Here is a 16,876-nt window from a genome sequence, read left to right on the forward strand (position 1 = left end):
CAATCGAGAGGGCGTTGGATGGTTATTTGAATAAAGACAGTGTGTAGGAGGGGGTACAGGTGAGGGGGGTGGAATGGCACTAAGTCACGATGCTCGTTTGGGGAGCCAGGGCGGACACGATGGGCCGAACGGCCTCCTTCTGTGCACCGTAGCAATTCTGCGATAACCCTGTGAAATGCGATATAGATGATGGACTATATTTCCTGCCGCAGATGTGATGAAGTTAACACTCCGTCTTGTCGCTCGCTGTACAGGATGGAGATGTTCCCCTGCCTCCTCTTGGCCTTCCTCCTCACGGACTGTTCCTCGTCCTTCCCACTCTCCGACCCGACTCAAGGTAAGAGGATTCTGATTCTGGGCTAATTAACATCGGTCAGTGCAAAGTCTCTCCCCCGCCTCTGCTGTGGGGGTTGGGGGGGCATCATGCCTCACAAAGCTCGAGCTAGTCACGTTAAAACGCCAGGAGTAGGAGGCCATTTGGCCCCTCGAGCCTGCCTCTCCGTTCAGCCCCCCCAACGTGGCTCGATCGTGGCCTCCGACTCTGTTGTTTCCACCTGTTTCCGCTCCCTTAATCCCCCGAGACATCAAAAATCTGTCTCATTCTTGCACGTGTCGGACAACAGAGAATCCGCAACCCTCTGGGGGGGAGAGAATTCCAAAAGATTCACAAACCCTTTGAGTGAAGAAATTTCTCCTTATCCCAGTCCAAAATGGCCGCCCCCTTAGTCATCTCAATCCAAAATGGTCGCCCCCTTAGTCATCTCAATCCAAAATGGTCACCCCCTTAGTCATCTCAATCCAAGATGGCCACCCCCTTAGTCATCTCAATCCAAAATGGCCACCCCCTTAGTCATCTCAGTCTAAAATGGCCACCCCTTAACTCAAGCCAATATGGCCACCCCCTTAGTCATCTCAAAGAACAAAGCACAGGAACAGGCCCTTCGGCCCTCCAAGCCCGCACTGCTCCCTGGTCCAAACTAGACCATTCTTTTGTATCCCTCCATTCCCACTCCGTTCATGTGGCTATCTAGATAAGTCTTAAACGTTCCCAGTGTGTCCACCTCCACCACCTTGCCCGGCAGCGCATTCCAGGCCCCCACCACCCTCTGTGTAAAATACGTCCTTCTGATATCCGTGTTAAACCTCCCCCGCCTCACCTTGAACCTATGACCCCTTGTGAATGTCACCACCGGCCTGGGGAACAGCTCCCCACCGTTCACCCTATCTATGCCTTTCATAATTTTATACACCTCTATTAGGTCACCCCTCATCCTCCGTCTTTCCAGTGAGAACAACCCCAGTTTACCCAATCTCTCCTCATAACTAAGCCCCTCCATACCAGGCAACATCCTGGTAAACCTCCTCTGCACTCTCTCTAAAACCTCCACGTCCTTCCGATAGTGTGGCAACCAGAACTGGGCGCAGTATTCCAACTGCGGCCGAACCAACGTTCTATACAACTGCAACATCAGACCCCAACTTTTATACTCTATGCCCCGTCCTATAAAGGCAAGCATGCCATATGCCTTCTTCACTACCTTCTCCACCTGTGCCGTCACCTTCAAGGATCTGTGGACTTGCACACCCAGGTCCCTCTGCGTATCTACACCCTTTATGGTTCTGCCATTTATCGTATAGCTCCCCCCTACATTAGTTCTACCAAAATGCATCACTTCGCATTTATCTAGATTGAACTCCATCAGCCATTTCTTTGCCCAATTTCCAGCCTATCTCTATCCTTCTGTAGCCTCTGACAATCTCAGTCTAAAATGGCCACCCCCTTAGTCATCTTGATCCAAAATGTCCAACCCCTTAGTGATCTCAATCCAAAATGGCCACTCCCTTATTTAGCTCAATCCAAAATGGTCACCCCCTTATTTATCTCGATCCAAAATGGCTGGGCCCCTAGTTATCTCAGTAAAAAATGGCCGCACCCTTAGTCATTTCAGTGCAAAATGGCCACCCCTTATCGAGATCCAAAATGGCCACCCCCTTAGTCATCTCAATCCAAAATGGCCACCCCCTTAGTCATCTCAATCCAAAATGGCCACCCCCTTAGTCATCTCAATCCAAAATGGCCACCCCCTTATTTACCTCGATCCAAAATGGCCACCCCCTTATTCATCTCAGTCCAAAATGGCTCCCCTTAGTTATCTCGGTCCAAAATGGCCACCCCCTTAGCCATCACAACCCAAAGTCTCCATCCCTTGTTCACCTCGTGGTGACGGATGGGAGAGAGGGGGAGGAGTGGGAGAGACGGGAATGGTGGTGTCGGAAGGATGGAGACAAGGATGAGTGGGGATATCAAGAGTCAGTGAAAGTAAGAGAGGGAAAGAGAGAGTGAGGGAGATGGAGCGAAAGAGACAGAGGGATGGAGAGATGGATGAGAAGAATAGAGGGATGCAGAGACGGAAGGAGCCGAGGGAGGAGTAACAGAGATGGGAAAAGAGAGACCGGAGTGAGGGGCAGGGAGAGAGATAGGGATGGAAGATGAGGGGGAGGTATAGAGACAGGGAAGGAAGGAAGGGGCGGAGGGAGGGAGGGAGGGATAGAGGGAGACAAAGAGAGAAGAGGGATGGTGAGACGGGGGAAGAGAGAGGGATGGAGGGGAGTGGGAAGAATAAGAGAGCTGGAGGGACGGGGAGACGGATGGAGGGACGGATGGGGAGGCGGATGGAGGGACGGATGGGGAGGCGGATGGAGGGACGGATGGGGAGACGGATGGAGGGACGGATGGGGAGGTGGATGGAGGGACGGATGGGGAGGTGGATGGAGGGACGGATGGGGAGACGGATGGAGGGACAGATGGGGAGACGGATGGAGGGACGGATGGGGAGACGGATGGAGGGATGGAGGAATGGGGAGACGGATGGATGGAGGGATGGGGAGACGGATGGATAGAGGGATGGATAGAGGGATGGGGAGATGGATGGATGGATAGAGGGATGGATGGAGGGATGGGGAGACGGAGGGATGGATGGGGAGACGAAGGGATGGATGGGGAGAGTGAGGGAGGGATGGGGAGACGGAGGGATGGAGAGACGGAGGGAGGGATGGGGTGAAGGAGGGATGGGGAGATGGAGGGATGGATGGAGGAATGACTGAACTTGTTCCTTTCCCAGATGAGGTGAAGACTCTGAATGTAACAATCGGAGCACTGGCGCCGTTACGAGGGGTGCTGGGGGGAAGGGTGACGATTCCCTGCTTTGCCTCTTACTCTGAGCCCCCCCAGTTCCCCAGCACACCCCGGGTCAAGTGGAGCTTCATTCGGGACGGCAACGAGACGGACATCCTGGTTGCCACGGTGTTCAAAGTGAAAGTCAATGAGTGGTATCACCACCGAGTGGCACTGCCTCACTATCCCAGCACCACCACTGACGTCTCGCTGGAGATCCGCCGGTTACTGAGTAACGACACGGGGATCTATCGCTGCGAGGTACAGCACGGGATCGACGATGCACAGGACCTGGCTGAGCTGGAGGTCAAAGGTAATGGGGTGCGTTCGGAGGGAGCGCCGCACTGTGGGAGGGTCGGTGCTGAGGGAGCGCCGCACTGTGGGAGGGTCGGTGCTGAGGGAGCGCCGCACTGTGGGAGGGTCGGTGCTGAGGGAGCGCCGCACTGTGGGAGGGTCGGTGCTGAGGGAGCGCTGCACTGTGGGAGGGTCAGTGCTGAGGGAGCGCCGCACTGTGGGAGGGTCAGTGAGGGAGCGCCGCACTGTGGGTGGGTCAGTGCTGAGGGAGCGCCGCACTGTGGGAGGGTCAGTGCTGAGGGAGCGCCGCACTGTGGGAGGGTCAGTGCTGAGGGAGCGCCGCACTGTGGGAGGGTCAGTGCTGAGGGAGCGCCGCACTGTGGGAGGTTCAGTGCTGAGGGAGCGCCGCACTGTGGGAGGATCGGTGCTGAGGGAGCGCCGCACTGTGGGAGGGTCAGTGCTGAGGGAGCGCCGCACTGTGGGAGGTTCAGTGCTGAGGGAGCGCCGCACTGTGGGAGGGTCAGTGCTGAGGGAGCGCCGCACTGTGGGAGGTTCAGTGCTGAGGGAGCGCCGCACTGTGGGAGGATCGGTGCTGAGGGAGCGCCGCACTGTGGGAGGGTCAGTGCTGAGGGAGCGCCGCACTGTGGGAGGTTCAGTGCTGAGGGAGCGCCGCACTGTGGGAGGGTCAGTGCTGAGGGAGCGCCGCACTGTGGGAGGGTCAGTGCTGAGGGAGCGCCGCACTGTGGGAGGGTCAGAGCTGAGGGAGCGCCGCACTGTGGGAGGGTCAGTGCTGAGGGAGCGCCGCACTGTGGGAGGGTCAGTGCTGAGGGAGCGCCGCACTGTGGGAGGATCGGTGCTGAGGGAGCGCCGCACTGTGGGAGGGTCGGTGCTGAGGGAGCGCCGCACTGTGGGAGAGTCAGTGCTGAGGGAGCGCCCTGAGGGAGTGCCGCACTGTGGGAGGGTCAGTGCTGAGGGAGCGCCGCACTGTGGGAGGATCGGTGCTGAGGGAGCGCCGCACTGTGGGAGGGTCAGTGCTGAGGGAGCGCCGCACTGTGGGAGGGTCAGTGCTGATGGAGCGCCGCACTGTGGGAGGATCGGTGCTGAGGGAGTGCCGCACTGTGGGAGGGTCAGTGCTGAGGGCGCACTGCGCTGGGTGAAAGGGGTGGTATCCTCTGGGATGACGAAGTGTCTCGTTCCTCCTCCAGGTGTGGTGTTCCATTACCGTGAAACGTCTACGCGATACGCCTTCAATTTTAGCCGGGCACAGCGGGTGTGCCAGGAGATCAGTGCCAGGATTGCCACCCCGGAGCAGCTGGAGACGGCGTACGCCAGTGGTTATGAACAGTGCGATGCTGGCTGGCTCTCTGATCAGTCTGTACGGTGAGTGTATACCTATCATCCGACACGTCACACACCCCTCTGCCATCCGACCATTCACCCTTGGATCCTCGTTCTCTCAAGCCCTCACCCCCCAGACCCCTCGACCCCTCGCCCCCCCGGACCCCTCGCCCCCCCCGGACCCCTCGCCCCCCCCGGACCCCTCGCCCCCCCCGGACCCCTCGCCCCCCCCGGACCCCTCGCCCCCCCCGGACCCCTCGCCCCCCCCGGACCCCTCGCCCCCCCCGGACCCCTCGCCCCCCCCGGACCCCTCGCCCCCCCGGACCCCTCGCCCCCCCCGGACCCCTCGCCCCCCCCGGACCCCTCGCCCCCCCCGGACCCCTCGCCCCCCCCGGACCCCTCGCCCCCCCCGGACCCCTCGCCCCCCCCGGACCCCTCGCCCCCCCCGGACCCCTCGCCCCCCCCGGACCCCTCGCCCCCCCCGGACCCCTCGCCCCCCCCGGACCCCTCGCCCCCCCCGGACCCCTCGCCCCCCCCGGACCCCTCGCCCCCCCGGACCCCTCGCCCCCCCCGGACCCCTCGCCCCCCCCGGACCCCTCGCCCCCCCCGGACCCCTCGCCCCCCCCGGACCCCTCGCCCCCCCCGGACCCCTCGCCCCCCCCGGACCCCTCGCCCCCCCCGGACCCCTCGCCCCCCCCGGACCCCTCGCCCCCCCGGACCCCTCGCCCCCCCCGGACCCCTCGCCCCCCCCGGACCCCTCGCCCCCCCCGGACCCCTCGCCCCCCCCGGACCCCTCGCCCCCCCCGGACCCCTCGCCCCCCCCGGACCCCTCGCCCCCCCCGGACCCCTCGCCCCCCCCGGACCCCTCGCCCCCCCCGGACCCCTCGCCCCCCCCGGACCCCTCGCCCCCCCCGGACCCCTCGCCCCCCCCGGACCCCTCGCCCCCCCCGGACCCCTCGCCCCCCCCGGACCCCTCGCCCCCCCCGGACCCCTCGCCCCCCCCGGACCCCTCGCCCCCCCCGGACCCCTCGCCCCCCCCGGACCCCTCGCCCCCCCCGGACCCCTCGCCCCCCCCGGACCCCTCGCCCCCCCCGGACCCCTCGCCCCCCCCGGACCCCTCGCCCCCCCCGGACCCCTCGCCCCCCCCGGACCCCTCGCCCCCCCCGGACCCCTCGCCCCCCCCGGACCCCTCGCCCCCCCCGGACCCCTCGCCCCCCCCCGGACCCCTCGCCCCCCCCGGACCCCTCGCCCCCCCCGGACCCCTCGCCCCCCCCGGACCCCTCGCCCCCCCCGGACCCGTCGCCCCCCCCGGACCCGTCGCCCCCCCGGACCCCTCGCCCCCCCGGACCCGTCGCCCCCCCCGGACCCCTCGCCCCCCCCGGACCCCTCGCCCCCCCGGACCCCTCGCCCTCGCCCCCCCCGGACCCCTCGCCCCCCCCCGGACCCCTCGCCCCCCCGGACCCCTCGCCCTCGCCCCCCCCGGACCCCTCGCCCCCCCCCGGACCCCTCGCCCCCCCGGACCCCTCGCCCCCCCCGGACCCCTCGCCCCCCCCGGACCCCTCGCCCCCCCCGGACCCCTCGCCCCCCCCGGACCCCTCGCCCCCCCCGGACCCCTCGCCCCCCCCGGACCCCTCGCCCCCCCCGGACCCCTCGCCCCCCCCGGACCCCTCGCCCCCCCCGGACCCCTCGCCCCCCCCGGACCCCTCGCCCCCCCCGGACCCCTCGCCCCCCCCGGACCCCTCGCCCCCCCCGGACCCCTCGGCCCCCCCGGACCCCTGGCCCCCCCCGACCCCTGGCCCCCCCGGACCCCTGGCCCCCCCCCGGACCCCTCGCCCCCCCCGGACCCCTGCCCCCCCCGGACCCCTGGCCCCCCCCGGACCCCTGGCCCCCCCCGGACCCCTGGCCCCCCCCGGACCCCTGGCCCCCCCCCGGACCCCTGGCCCCCCCCGGACCCCTCGCCCCCCCCCGGACCCCTCGCCCCCCCCCGGACCCCTCGCCCCCCCCGGACCCCTCGCCCCCCCCGGACCCCTCGCCCCCCCCGGACCCCTCGCCCCCCCCGGACCCCTCGCCCCCCCCGGACCCCTCGCCCCCCCCCGGACCCCTCGCCCCCCCCGGACCCCAGCGTCTGCTTGACACTGGACCTAACCTTGTTGCCTGGGTGATTGGTGCTGTGTGTGTGGGGGTGATTGGCGCTGGGCGAGGGGGGTATCGCCGTGTGTGGGGCTCCAATCTCCCCGGTGCCGCCTGTACTCAAACACTTCCTGTCCTTGACGCCAGGTACCCCATCCAGACCCCGCGGGAGGGTTGCTATGGCGACATGGATGGATTTCCTGGTGTTCGGAACTACGGGACCCAAGACCCTGAGGACATGTACGATGTCTACTGCTACGTTGAGGATCTGGAAGGTACGTGTTTCCCCGCACCTCCTCCCCGTAACCCCCAGCGCTCACTCGGTTCCCATCGTTCCGCCATTGGCGGCCACGCTTTCAGCTGCCCGGGGGAGGCCCGAAGCTCTGGAATTCACTCTCGAAACATCTCCACCGCTCGCTCTCCCCCCGCCTTTCTCCCCTCTGTCTCTGTCCGCGCCCCCTCGCCCGCTGGGGGAGCGCCGCACTGTGGGAGGGTCAGTGCTGAGGGAGTGCCGCACTGTGGGAGGGTCAGTGCTGGGGGAGCGCCGCACTGTGGGAGTGTCAGTGCTGAGGGAGCGCCGCACTGTGGGGGGGTCAGTGCTGAGGGAGCGCCGCACTGTGGGAGTGTCAGTGCTGAGGGAGCGCCGCACTGTGGGAGGGTCGGTGCTGAGGGAGTGCCGCACTGTGGGAGTGTCAGTGCTGAGGGAGCGCCGCACTGTGGGGGGGTCAGTGCTGAGGGAGCGCCGCACTGTGGGAGGGTCGGTGCTGAGGGAGCGCCGCACTGTGGGAGGGTCAGTGCTGAGGGAGCGCCGCACTGTGGGAGGGTCAGTGCTGAGGGAGCGCCGTGCTGTGGGAGGGTCAGTGCTGAGGGAGCGCCGCACTGTGGGAGGATTGGTGCTGAGGGACCGCCGCACTGTGGGAGAATCAGTGCTGAGGGAGCGCCGCACTGTGGGAGGGTCGGTGCTGAGGGAGCGCCGCACTGTGGGAGGGTCAGTGCTGAGGGAGCGCCGCACTGTGGGAGGGTCGGTGCTGAGGGAGCGCCGCACTGTGGGAGGGTCAGTGCTGAGGGAGTGCCGCACTGTGGGAGGGTCAGTGCTGAGGGAGCGCCACACTGTGGGAGGGTCAGTGCTGAGGGGGCGCCGCACTTTGGGAGGGTCAGTGCTGAGGAAGCGCCGCACTGTGGGAGGGTCAGTGCTGAGTGAGTGCCGCACTGTGGGAGGGTCAGTGCTGAGGGAGCGCCGCACTGTGGGAAGGTCAGTGCTGAGGGAGCGCCGCACTGTGGGAGGGTCAGTGCTGAGGGAGCGCCGCACTGTGGGAGGGTCAGTGAGGGAGCGCCGCACTGTGGGAAGGTCAGTGCTGAGGGAGCGCCGCACTGTGGGAGGGTCAGTGCTGAGGGAGCGCCGCACTGTGGGAGGGTCAGTGCTGAGGGAGCGCCGCACTGTGGGAGGGTCAGTGCTGAGGGAGCGCCGCACTGTGGGAGGGTCAGTGCTGAGGGAGCGCCGCACTGTGGGAGGGTCAGTGCTGAGGGAGCGCTGCACACGGCGGGTTTTGGTCAGGTGTATTCCCCCAACAGGAATTAGTAAAAACACAAATTATTGGGCTGTTATCGAGTTGCTGGTTTTGGGATCTTTCTGTGCAGCAGATGTCTCTCAGAATTTCCTTTCCTTCAGAAAATTGACTGGGACTCCGATAGTGTTCAATTCTGGTCGCCACACTACCAGAAGGATGTGGAGGCTTTGGAGAGGGTACGGAAAAGATTTACCAGGATGTTGCCTGGTATGGAGGGCATTAGCTATGAGGAGAGGTTGGAGAAACTTGGTTTGTTCTCACTGGAATGACGGAGGTTGAGACCATAAGAGGTAGGAGCAGAATGAGGCCACTCGGCCCATCGAGTCTGCTCCGCCATTCAATCATGGCTGATATTTCTCTCATCCCCATTCTCCTGCCTTTTCCCCATAACCCCTGATCCCCTTATTAATCAAGAACCAATCTATCTCTGTCTTAAAGACACTCAATGACCTGGCCTCCACAGCCTTCTGCGGCAAAGAGTTCCACAGATTCACCACTCTCCGGCTGAAGAAATTCCTCCTCATCTCTGTTTTAAAGGATCGTCCCTTTAGCCTGAGGTTGTGCCTCTGGTTCTAGTTTTTCCTACTCGTGGAAACATCCTCTCCACGTCCACTCTATCCAGGCCTCGCAGTATCCTGTAAGTTTCAATAAGATCCCCCCTCATCCTTCTAAACTCCAACGAGCACAGACCCAGAGTCCTCAACCGTTCCTCATCGGACAAGCTCTTCATTCCAGGGGTCATTCTTGTGAACCTCCTCTGGACCCTTTCCAAGGCCGGCACATCCTTCCTTGAGGGGCGACCTGATAGAAGTCTACAAGATTATGAGAGGCATGGACAGAGTGGATAGTCAGAAGCTTTTTCCCAGGGTGGAAGAGTCAATTACTAGGGGGGCACAGGTTTAAGGTGCGAGGGGCAAGGTTTAAAGGAGATGTACGAGGCAGATTTTTTACACAGAGGGTGGTGGGTGCCTGGAACTCGCTGCCAGGGGAGGGAGTGGAAGCGGATACGATAGTGAGTTTTAAGGGGAGTCTTGACAAATACATGAACAGGATGTGAATAGAGGGATATGGTACCCGGAAGGGGAGGGGGTTTTAGTTCAGACAGGCAGCATGGTCGGTGCAGGCTTGGAGGGCCGAAGGGCCTGTTCCTGTGCTGTAATTTTCTTTGTTCGTTGTCCAAGATGGAGGACGTCTGTGTCTAACCCGTGTCTCTCTCTCTCTACCCCCTCCCCCCCCACCTCCAGGGACCATCTTTGCCAGCGAGTCGGACGCACTGAGCTTTGAGGAGGCCACCCGTGTCTGCGAGGAGGAAGGGACCCGGCTGGCCACCACGGGCGAACTCTACGCGGCCTGGAGTGAGGGTCTTGACCACTGTACCCCGGGGTGGCTCTCGGACGGAAGCGTGCGTTACCCCATCGTCACCCCCAGGGAGCGCTGCGGGGGCAAGGTGCCTGGGGTCAAGACCATCTACGCCTTCCGGAACCAGACCGGCTTCCTTGACCCCGCCTCGCTCCACGGGGCCTTCTGCTTCCTAGGTGACTCCCTGCCGCCGCTTGGGGTTGGGCCTTGGGCCATGGGTTGTCACGGTGAACGGGTTGTCAAGGACAATGGGTTACATAGAATCATCGGATCCCTGCAGTGCAGAAGGACGTCATTCGGCCCATTGAGTCTGCACCGACCACACGGTAGCACAGCGGGTTAGCACTGCTGCTTCACAGCTCCAGGGTCCCGGGTTCGATTCCCGGCTCGGGTCACTGTCTGTGTGGAGTTTGCACATTCTCCCCGTGTCTGCGTGGGTTTCCTCCGGGTGCTCCGGTTTCCTCCCACAGTCCAAAGATGTGCGGGTTAGGTTGATTGGCCATGCTAAAATTGCCCCTTAGTGTCCTGAGATGCGTAGGTTAGAGGGATTCGCGGGTAAATGTGTAGGGATAAGGGGATAGGGCCTGGGTGAGATTGTGGTCGGTGCAGACTCGATGGGCCGAATGGCCTCCTTCTGCACTGTAGGGTTTCTATGATTTCTATTCTATGATTTCAATCCCACCCAGGCCCTACCCCTGTAACCCCACATTTACCCTGCTAATCCCCCTGACACTAAGGGACAATTTAGCACGGCCAATCTACCCTAACCTGCACATCTTTGGACACTAAGGGACAATTTAGCATGGCCAATCCACCTAACCTGCACATCTTTGGACACTAAGGGACAATTTAGCATGGCCAATCCCCCTAACCTGCACATCTTTAGACACTAAGGGGCAATTTAGCATGGCCAATCCACCTAACCTGCACATCTTTGGACACTAAGGGGCAATTTAGCATGGCCAATCCACCTAACCTACACATCTTTGGACACTAAGGGGCAATTTAGCATGGCCAATCCACCCAACCTGCACATCTTTGGACACTAAGGGGCAATTTAGCATGGCCAATCCACCTAACCTACACATCTTTGGACACTAAGGGGCAATTTAGCATGGCCAATCTACCCTAACCTACACATCTTTGGACACTAAGGGGCAATTTAGCATGGCCAATCCACCTAACGTGCACATCTTTGGAGTGTGGGAGGAAACCGGAGCACCCGGAGGAAACCCATGCAGACACGGGGAGAACGTGCAGACTCCGCACAGACAGTGACCCAAGCCGGGAATCGAACCCGGGACCCTGGCGCTGTCAGGCAGCAGTGCCAACCACTTTAAGAAGGTTGGTGGGGCTTTCTTAACTGTAGTGCCGGCGTTGGGAGGGACCAGGACAGGTTGTTGGTGATCTGGACTCCTAGAAACTTGAAGCTCTCTCTCGACCATTGCCTATAATTTACTTTCCCTCCCGAGAAAGTAGAGGTGCGTTTGGAATGTTTTGGCCGCCCGTGGGCGGCCATGAGTTAATGGGGGCATGGTTTGGAATGGGCAGTGGGTTGCCACGGGCGACGGTTGGCATGGCCCTGGCCTCGGGCGGAAAGGAATTCCTGAAACGGATGAAATTTCATTGTCGTTTGTTATTCTGGGTCACTGTCAGTTTATAAATCCAAGTTCCTTCACTCCCGTAACCGCCCCCCCTTCCACGTCTCTCAGAACTTACACGGCCGAGGGGGGCGCGATTAAATCCAACTCCATCTGGTGATCGGAAGGTCCGATTGGGTCGTAGGCCAGAAAGATGGAGGTTGTGGGGAAGGGAGGTGTGGGGGGGAGGGTGTTACACATCTCTAGATTAAACACCTTCCAAGTATTCCAGTCGAATGAGACAAGGACAGTAACAAAGAACAAAGAAAATTACAGCACAGGAACGGGCCCTTCGGCCCTCCAAGCCTGCACCGACCATGCTGCCCGACTGAACTAAAACCCCCGACCCTTCCGGGGACCGTATCCCTCTATTCCCATCCTATTCATGTATTTGTCCAGACGCCCCTTAAAACTCACTACCGTATCCGCTTCCACTCCCTCCCCCGGCAGCGAGTTCCAGGCACCCACCACCCTCTGTGTAAAAAATCTGCCTCGTACATCTCCTTTAAACCTTGCCCCTCGCACCTTAAACCTGTGTCCCCCTAGTAATTGACTCTTCCACCCTGGGAAAAAGCTTCTGACTATCCACTCTGTCCATGCCTCTCATAATCTTGTAGACTTCTATCAGGTCTCCCCTCAACCTCCGTCGTTCCAGTGAGAACAAACCAAGTTTCTCCAACCTCCCCTCATGGAGGGGGCTGAATGGGCCCTCCTCCTGTTCCCATGTAATAATTTCAAGAGAGAGGCTGAATGGCCTCCTCCTGTTCCTGTGTAACAGGCTCAAGGGAAGGGCTGAATGGCCTCCTTCTGTTCCTGTGTAACAGGTCCGAGAGGGGCTGAATGGCCTCCTCCTGTTCCTGTGTAACAGGCTGGAAGAGGGGCTGAATGGCCTCCTCCTGTTCTTGTGTAACAGGCTCAAGGGGAGGGCTGAATGATCTCCTATTCCTGTGTAACAGGCTTGAGAAAGGGGCTGAATGGCCTCCTCCTGTTCCTAGCTAACAGGCTGGAAGAGGGGCTGAATGGCCTCCTCCTATTCCTGTGTAACAGGCTCGAGAAAGGGGCTGAATGGCCACCTCCTGTTGCCCTCCATACCTGGGCAACATCCTGGTAAATCTTTTCTGCACCCTCTCCAAAGCCTCCACATCCTTCTGGTAGTGTGGCGACCAGAATTGAACACTATATTCCAAGCGCGGCCTAACTAAGGTTCTATAAAGCGTCAACATGCCAATTTTTAAACTCAGTGCCCCAGCCGATGAAGGCAAGCATGCCGCATGCCTTCTTGACTACCTTCTCCACCTGCGTTGCCACTTTCAGTGACCTGTGTACCTGTACACCCAGATCCCTCTGCCTATCAATACTCTTCAGGGTTCCGCCATTTACTGTATATTTCCTATCTGTATTAGACCTTCCAAAATGCATTACCTCACATTTGTCCGGATTAAACTCCATCTGCCATCTCTCCGCCCAAGTCTCCAACTGATCTATATCCTGCTGTATCCTCTGATGGTCCTCATCGCTATCCGCAATTTATTTAGTTCTTTAACGCTTCTAGTAACAACTCAAACATAAACAGTTGCAACTCATTAACTCTTTACGGAGCTTGAACTCAAACTGAACGTCAACCCTCAACTAAACTTGAACTCTTAAACTGCACTTTAACCGATCATCAACCTTAACTATTTAACTGAAAATAAATACTACCAAGTTTAGGGAAACCTTGGCCAAGAAGTATCCTCGATGTATAATCTATCTATCTTCTCTCTGAAGTATCCTTCAGGGCACATGCTTTGTTGCGATGATAGATCTCTTGGACTTGCTGCTGCCAAACTCGCGAGCCTTTTTATCTATAATTCCCCACTTGCTTCCGGAAGATTCTCTGTCATCCAGCCAATTGTGTAACCAGAAATCGATCACGTGGCTCGAACAGCCAGTGAAATTTTGAACGATGGCATTACACTTAGTTCACTTGACATGTCCAACACATTGCAGCCATAAATTGGAGCCATGCTGTCTTAGCTAATGTGAACAACTTCCCTTATCTGGGAAGATCACAGCTCAGTAAGAAGTCTCACAACACCAGGTTAAAGTCCAACGGGTTTATTTGGTAGCACAAGCCACAAGCTTTTGGAGCACTGCCCCTTCATCAGGTGAGTGGAAGTCCTGTTCACAAACAGGGCATACAGAGACACAAACTCAATTTGCAAGATAATGGTTGGAATGCGAGTCTTTACAGGTAATCAAGTCTTAAAGGTACAGACAACGTACCTGATCTACCACTCACCTGATGAAGGAGCAGCGCTCCGAAAGCTCGTGCTACCAAATAAACCTGTTGGGCTTTAACCTGGTGTTGTGAGACTTCTTACTGTGCCCACCCCAGTCCAACGCCGGCATCTCCACATCAAGATCTCAGCTCCCGGACCAGTGCCTCTTTGCTGGTTTTAACCGATAAGTTGACCAAAAATTCCCAGCATAAGAATTAGGAGCAGGAGTAGACAATCTGACCCCTCGAGCCTGCTCCGCCATTCAATAAGATCATGGCTGATCTTTTCCTGGACTCAGCTCCACTTACCCGCCCGCTCCCCTTAATTCCTACTGTTCAAAAATCTATCTATCCTTGCCTTAAAAACATTCAGCGAGGGAGCCTCAACTGCTTCACTGGGCAGGGAATTCCACAGATTCACAACCCTTTGTGTGAAGAAGTTCCTCCTCAACTCAGTCCTAAATCTGCTCCCCCTTATTTTGAGGCCATGCCCCCGAGTTTGAGTTTCACCCGCCTGTGGAAACAACTTCCCTGCTTCTATCTTATCTATTCCCTTCATAATCTTATATGTTTCTATAAGATCTCCCCTCATTCTTCTGAATTCCAATGAGTATAGCCCCAGTCTACTCAGTCTCTCCTCATAAGCCAACCCTCTCAACTCCGGAATCAACCCAGTGAATCTCCTCTGCACCCCCTCCAGTGCCAGTATATCCTTTCTCAAGTAAGGAGACCAAAACTGTACACAGTACTCCAGGTGTGGCCTCACCAGCACCTTATACAGCTGCAACATAACCTCGCTGTTTTTAAACTCCATCCCTCTCGCAGTGAAGGACAAAATTCCATTTGCATTCAGCTTGCTTGGTTTCATTGAATACAGGAGTTGGGACGTCTTGTTGAAGTTGTACAAGACATTGGTAAGGCCACACTTGGAATACTGTGTCCAGTTCTGGTCACCCTATTATAGAAAGGATATTATTAAACTAGAAAGAGTGCAGAAAAGATTTATTAGGATGCTCCCGGGACTTGATGGTTTGAGTTATAAGGAGAGGCTGGATAGACTGGGACTTTTTTCTCTGGAGCGTAGGAGGCTGAGGGGTGATATGGGCCAAATGCGGGCAATTGGGACTAGCTTAGGGGTTTAAAAAAAAGGGGCAGCATGGACAAGTTGGGCTGAAAGGCCTGTTTCCATGCTGTAAACCTCTATGACTCTAATTACCTGCTGCACCTGCAAACCAACTCCTTGAGATTCCTGCACAAGGACACCCAGGTCTCTCTGCACAGCAGCATGCTGCAATTTTTTACCATTTAAATAATAGTCCATTTTGCTGTTATTCCTACCAAAATGGATGACCTCACATTTACCAACATTGTACTCCATCTGCCAGACCCTCGCCCACTCACTTAGACTATCTCTATCCCTTTGCAGACTTTCAGCATCCTCTGCACACTTTGCTCTGCCACTCATCTTAGTGTCATCTGCGAATTTTGACACACTGTTCAAGCTTGTCTAAGCTTCACTCTCAGACAGAACAACCATTTTGAAGCCACAATTGTGATAGAGTCATAGAGGTTTACAGCATGGAAACAGGCCCTTCGGCCCAACTTGTCCATGCCGCCCCTTTTTTTTAAGCTAGTCCCACTTGCCCGTGTTTGGCCCATATCCCTCTATGCCCATCGTACCCATGTAACTGTCTAAACGCTTTTTAAAAGACAAAATTGTACCCTCCTCTACTACTACCTCTGGCAGCTTGTTCCAGACACTCACCACCCACTATGTGAAAAAATTGCCCCTCTGGACCCTTTTGTATCTCTCCCCTCTCACCTTAAACCTATGCCCTCTAGTTTTAGACTCCCCTCCCTTTGGGAAAAGATATTGACTATCTAGCTGATCTGTGCCCCTCATTATTTTATAGACCTCTGTAAGATCACCCCTCAGCCTCCTACGCTCCAGAGAAAAAAGTCCCAGTCTATCCAGCCTCTCCTTATAACTCAATCCATCAAGTCCCGGTAGCATCCTAGTAAATCTTTTCTGCACTCTTTCCAGCTCAATAATAATTGAGGTTAAATCATTGTTTGAGTCGTTCTTTCTCCGTCCACAGTGGGGGGAGAGCCAGGCGGTTCAGGGAGGGTGGGGGGGGGGGGGCGGGGGGGGGGGGGGTGGGGTCCCGTCATGATGCACTTCCTCGCACGAAAAAATCGGACCTCTCCGGGACAAAAGTGGGGAATTATGCTTGGAGCCCAAAGAAGTAGGGGAGATCCCAAATGAATACTTTGCGTCGGTATTCACAAAGGAGAGGGATGTGTTGACTGGGAGTGTCTCGGAGGGGAGTGTTGACCCGTTAGAGAAAATCTCCATTACAAGGGAGGAAGTTTTAGGTTTTTTAGGGAATATAAAGACTGACAAATCCCCAGGGCCTGATGGAATCTATCCAAGGCTGCTCAGGGAGACGAGAGATGAAATCGCTGGGCCTCTGACGCAAATCTTTGTCTCGTCACTGGACACAGGTGAGGTCCCAGAGGATTGGAGGATAGCTAATGTGGTCCCGTTATTTAAAAAGGGTAGGAAGGATAACCCGGGAAATTATAGGCCAGTGAGCTTGACGTCCGTGGTAGGGAAGTTGTTGGAGAGGATTCTTAGAGATAGGATGTATGCGCATTTAGAAAGGAATAAACTCATTAACGATAGTCAGCATGGTTTTGTGAGAGGGAGGTCATGCCTCACTAACCTGGTGGAGTTTTTTGAAGAAGTGACCAGAATGGTTGACGAGGGAAGGGCCGTGGATGTCGTCTATATGGACTTTAGTAAAGCGTTTGACAAAGTCCCTCATGGCCGGCTGGTGAAAAAGGTTGGATCTCATGGGATAAAGGGGGAGGTGGCTAGATGGGTGGAGAACTGGCTTGGTCACAGAAGACAGAGGGTGGTAGTGGAAAGGTCTTTTTCCGTCTGGAGGCCTGTGACTAGTGGTGTTCCGCAGGACTCTGTATTGGGACCTCTGCTGTTTGTGATTTATATAAACGATCTGGAAGAAGGTGTAACTGGGGTGATCAGTAAGTTTGCGGATGACACGAAAATGGCTGGATTTGCAGATAGTGAGGAACATTGTCAGAGGCT

The 16,876-nt window shown here is 58.2% G+C and overlaps 1 protein-coding gene across 1 annotated transcript in view; it reads left to right on the plus strand.

Moving 5' to 3' along the window:
- The first annotated feature begins 222 nt into the window (after window positions 1–222).
- LOC144489429 (brevican core protein-like) overlaps window positions 223–16,876 on the plus strand; it is a 39,839-nt gene continuing 23,185 nt past the window's right edge. Inside the window, exons 1-5 of the mRNA XM_078207274.1 lie at window positions 223–337; window positions 3,123–3,488; window positions 4,675–4,849; window positions 7,085–7,212; window positions 9,750–10,040. Coding sequence (XP_078063400.1) covers window positions 256–337; window positions 3,123–3,488; window positions 4,675–4,849; window positions 7,085–7,212; window positions 9,750–10,040 — 1,042 coding nt within the window. The 5' untranslated portion in view covers window positions 223–255. The remainder of the gene's footprint in view (window positions 338–3,122; window positions 3,489–4,674; window positions 4,850–7,084; window positions 7,213–9,749; window positions 10,041–16,876) is intronic.

This window comes from Mustelus asterias, unplaced genomic scaffold (genome assembly GCF_964213995.1).
Source record: "Mustelus asterias unplaced genomic scaffold, sMusAst1.hap1.1 HAP1_SCAFFOLD_2177, whole genome shotgun sequence".
NCBI classification, from domain to species: Eukaryota; Metazoa; Chordata; class Chondrichthyes; order Carcharhiniformes; family Triakidae; genus Mustelus; species Mustelus asterias.